The sequence below is a fragment of the Mus pahari genome, chromosome 17 (genome assembly GCF_900095145.1).
Source record: "Mus pahari chromosome 17, PAHARI_EIJ_v1.1, whole genome shotgun sequence".
Taxonomy (NCBI): Eukaryota; Metazoa; Chordata; class Mammalia; order Rodentia; family Muridae; genus Mus; species Mus pahari.
In genome coordinates, this window is record NC_034606.1 from 43,946,051 (window position 1) to 43,949,360 (window position 3,310).

Below are 3,310 nucleotides of genomic sequence, written 5' to 3' on the forward strand. Positions count from 1 at the left end.
AGGAGGAGGAGGAGGAGGAGGAGGAAGAGGAGGAAAACAAGAACAGAAGAACAAGTACAAGAACAAGAAGGGAAAAAAGCTGGCCAGGCCAGGCAGCAGTGGCACACACCTTCAAACCCAGCACTCCTGAAGCAGAAGCAAGTGGATCTTTAAATTTGAAGCCAACCTTCTCTACAGAGCAAGGTTCTGGATAGCCATGGCTACACAGAGAAACCCTGTCTCAAAATCCAAAAGCAAAACAAAAGTCTTGAAAAGTTTTTTAGTAAAAGAGGTAACAAAGTTAAGGGACAAGCAAGCAAGCAAGCAAACAAACAAACAAACAAACAAAAACTGTAGGAAAAAACTATAATGGGACTCAAAACCATAATACATAAAGAGTTCCTATAAAACAACAAGAAAAGCAAACTAAGCACAAACATGAGACAAAAACCAAACACATGTTTCATCCACCAACAATACCAGTAATACCAGTAGCCAATGTTCGTTAGCTTCCTTCTTTATACTAGACACTGTATCGACTTATTTAAACTTCCTGACACTGGATAGTAAACACACTCTACCCATCTGTTTACCCACTGTTCACTAAGTAGTAAGCTATGAACTACATCACTTAGGAAGTACAGAGCTGGATGGGTGGTGGTGGCATATGCCTTTCACCCTATCACTTGGGAGGCAGAGGCAGGTGGATTTCTGAGTTCCAGGCCAACCTGGTCTACAGAGTGAGTTCCAGGACAGCCAAGGCTATACAGAGAAACCATGTCTCTAAAAAAAAAAAACCAAAAGAAACCCCAGAAGATGCAAACTTGAAACCTGATTTTTACAGAGCTATCTGGTAGAGATGTTTCAAGATCAGGCTCAGGATTCATAAATCAAAACAGACCCACACACTCTGCTGGGGGGGAGCTATGGTCATAAGACACTTACAATGTATATATCCCTTGAGAAGCTCCACTTCAGAAACTCCCAGCTCAGAGGAGAACCACTCAGAGCTGCCCCCAGGGAGGAGAGCTGCCCCCTGGGAGGAGCGAATGTCACAAAACCTGAAAGGATCTGGTTGTCCACCCTCAAGGGACTCCACCAATGAGTTAGGAGACAGGTTCACGAAAACACATTAACTATGCTGTGTCTTCAAACAAGTGGAATCAGATCCTGAGTAACTGCTCAGGACAAGCAGCCTTGTCCACTGACCCAAAAAACAAAACTCACAAGGTCTAGATAGGTATCAAAACTGGCTGGCTTATCACTCACTATGTAGCCTGGGCTGGCCTTAAACCTGGTCTTGCCTCTGTGTCCTGAGTGGTATTACAGTCGAGCACCAGCACCCTGGACTTAACATTTCTTATTATTTGTTTATTTATTTATTCATTTATTTATTTGGGGGAGGGAAGCATCTATGTGGAACACAGAGGATAACGTTCAGGAGTCGGGTCTCTCCTACTGTGTGGGTCCCGGGGGTTGAACTCAGGTGGCCAGGTTTGCTTCTTTATCTACTGAGCCATCTCATTCAGTCTTGAACGTTTACATGAGAAACTAGCCATCCCATTCATACAGATGCTTAAGAGAGAGAAAGTCAAGTTAAGCACACTGACTCTGAACTCTGGGGCCCTGGGTAAACTTCTGCAGTCAGTGCCTCAGTTTCTTCATCTGTCCAATGGGTATAGTAAGAACAGACACCACCACCACCCCAGTGCAGTTAGGATAAGAAACTTCTGCTCTGGCAGCAAGGATGGGGCACCCACTGAGATTGCTCACCAAGGATCATGGAGCAGCGTTGGGCAGGTTCCTGGCCAGTGAGCAGCGTGAAGTGTTCTGGGTAGTAGAATTCCAGGGCTTCCAGGAAAGCCTCGAAGCCCCTCTTGCCCCGGCAGCGTAAAATGTCTATGAGGCGCCCTGAGGGTAAAGGTTGTGACAGGGGTCAGGATGAGGGCTTCCCCCAGTGCCCCTGCTCTCCACCCCCACAATGCTCCAGGGCCTACGTTCCCCAGATTTTTGGGCTGTGACACACACAGGGGCCTGTCCCAACACATCAGGGAGCAAAGCTCAGTCGGCCCTGGCTAGGGACACCAGACCCTCCCCACAGCACCTGCACCTGGAGCAGGTCCCCAGCAACCCCTACACAGACACACACACACACACACACACACACTACGCTTCCCCGGGGGCATCGGATGCCTACGTTCCCCAGGCAAAATGCTCACATTGACTTAAGTTCCCTGAGACTCCTAAGCCCCCCTGACAGTCCTGGTACAAAGACGCCCAGTGGGGGAGGAGCCTCGGAGAACTGAGCCTGGATTTGAGCTCTTGAGAAAAACTGATTCTTTAAGGGGTACGGTTTCCACACAAATGGGACAGAGAGAACCAGAGAGGTCAAAGAGCACAGTAAAGATCCCACAGGGGTCGCCATCGGCACCGGCAACCACATCCAGCTGTCTGCTCTGGAGCGGGCCTAGGAAGGGAGAGGAAACCCCTGGCGGCGGCGGGCTCACCGGTACGGTTAGCGCGGCACGGGAAACGGTAGGTGCTGAGCACCTCCTCCTCGTCCTGTTCGTCCAGGACTCGACACTGGCGCAGATACGGCGTGAGCTTGGCCGGGTTCAGGGCGCGCGTCAGTCGGTGCCGGACGCCCTCGATCCGCTCCCACAGCGCGTCCTCTTCGGCCTCCGACCCTGAACCCGCCCCAGCCTCCTCGTCGGCCTCGCCCGCGTCCGCCCGGCCCTGCATGGCCGCGTCCTCCGAGCCTGCGGGCGACAAGCACGGTGGGCAGGGAGCCGCGGTCCCCGCACCTGGGCGTCGCCCGCGGATCCCGGCGCTGTCGGGCTCCGTCTTCCCCGGATCCCAAGCTGCTCCGCCTGCACCCTCCCGGGTCCCCGCGCGGCGCCCGCGTCCTCCCGGGCGTCCCGTCAGCGTCCTTTCACGTCCCCACGCTGCTGTCCCGCCCGTGTCCTCCCCGCACTCACCACGGGCGCTGCAACTGCCCTGGGCTCCGGGCTCCGTGCTCGGCCGACGGCTCCGGAGGCGCGACGGGGCGGTGCCCTCGGGGTCATTGGCTCCGCCCCCAGCCCCGCGGCCGCCAGGGCCACCCAACATTGCCCGCGCCCCGCTGCGCTCCGGTCGTCCTCCCGGCCGCTCTGCGGGCCAGCCGCGCCTCCCCACCCCCCCACCCCCGCTTCCTGTTTCCCGCCGGCTCTCCGGGCCAGTCCTGGCGGGGTCCGCACGGCCCTCCCACACCTGCCCGGCCCCCGACGGGGCGGGGCCGCCACGCGCGCGCCCACACCCCGCGCGCCACCGCCAGGGCCACTGCCACAGCCGC

General features: G+C 55.7%; 1 protein-coding gene across 2 annotated transcripts in view; it reads right to left on the reverse strand.

Moving 5' to 3' along the window:
* The window catches only part of Card10 (caspase recruitment domain family member 10), a 27,468-nt gene extending 24,381 nt beyond the window's left edge, over positions 1-3,087 (reverse strand). The window contains exons 1-3 of one of the 2 annotated variants that reach the window (XM_021217128.2): positions 2,958-3,087; positions 2,487-2,738; positions 1,753-1,890 (exon numbers count right to left, since the gene is read on the reverse strand). In XM_021217128.2, the coding sequence (XP_021072787.1) occupies positions 1,753-1,890; positions 2,487-2,738; positions 2,958-3,087 (520 nt within the window). The remainder of the gene's footprint in view (positions 1-1,752; positions 1,891-2,486; positions 2,739-2,957) is intronic. The other variant, XM_029531132.1, reaches the window with a different exon arrangement.
* Between the last annotated feature and the right edge of the window lie 223 nt (positions 3,088-3,310).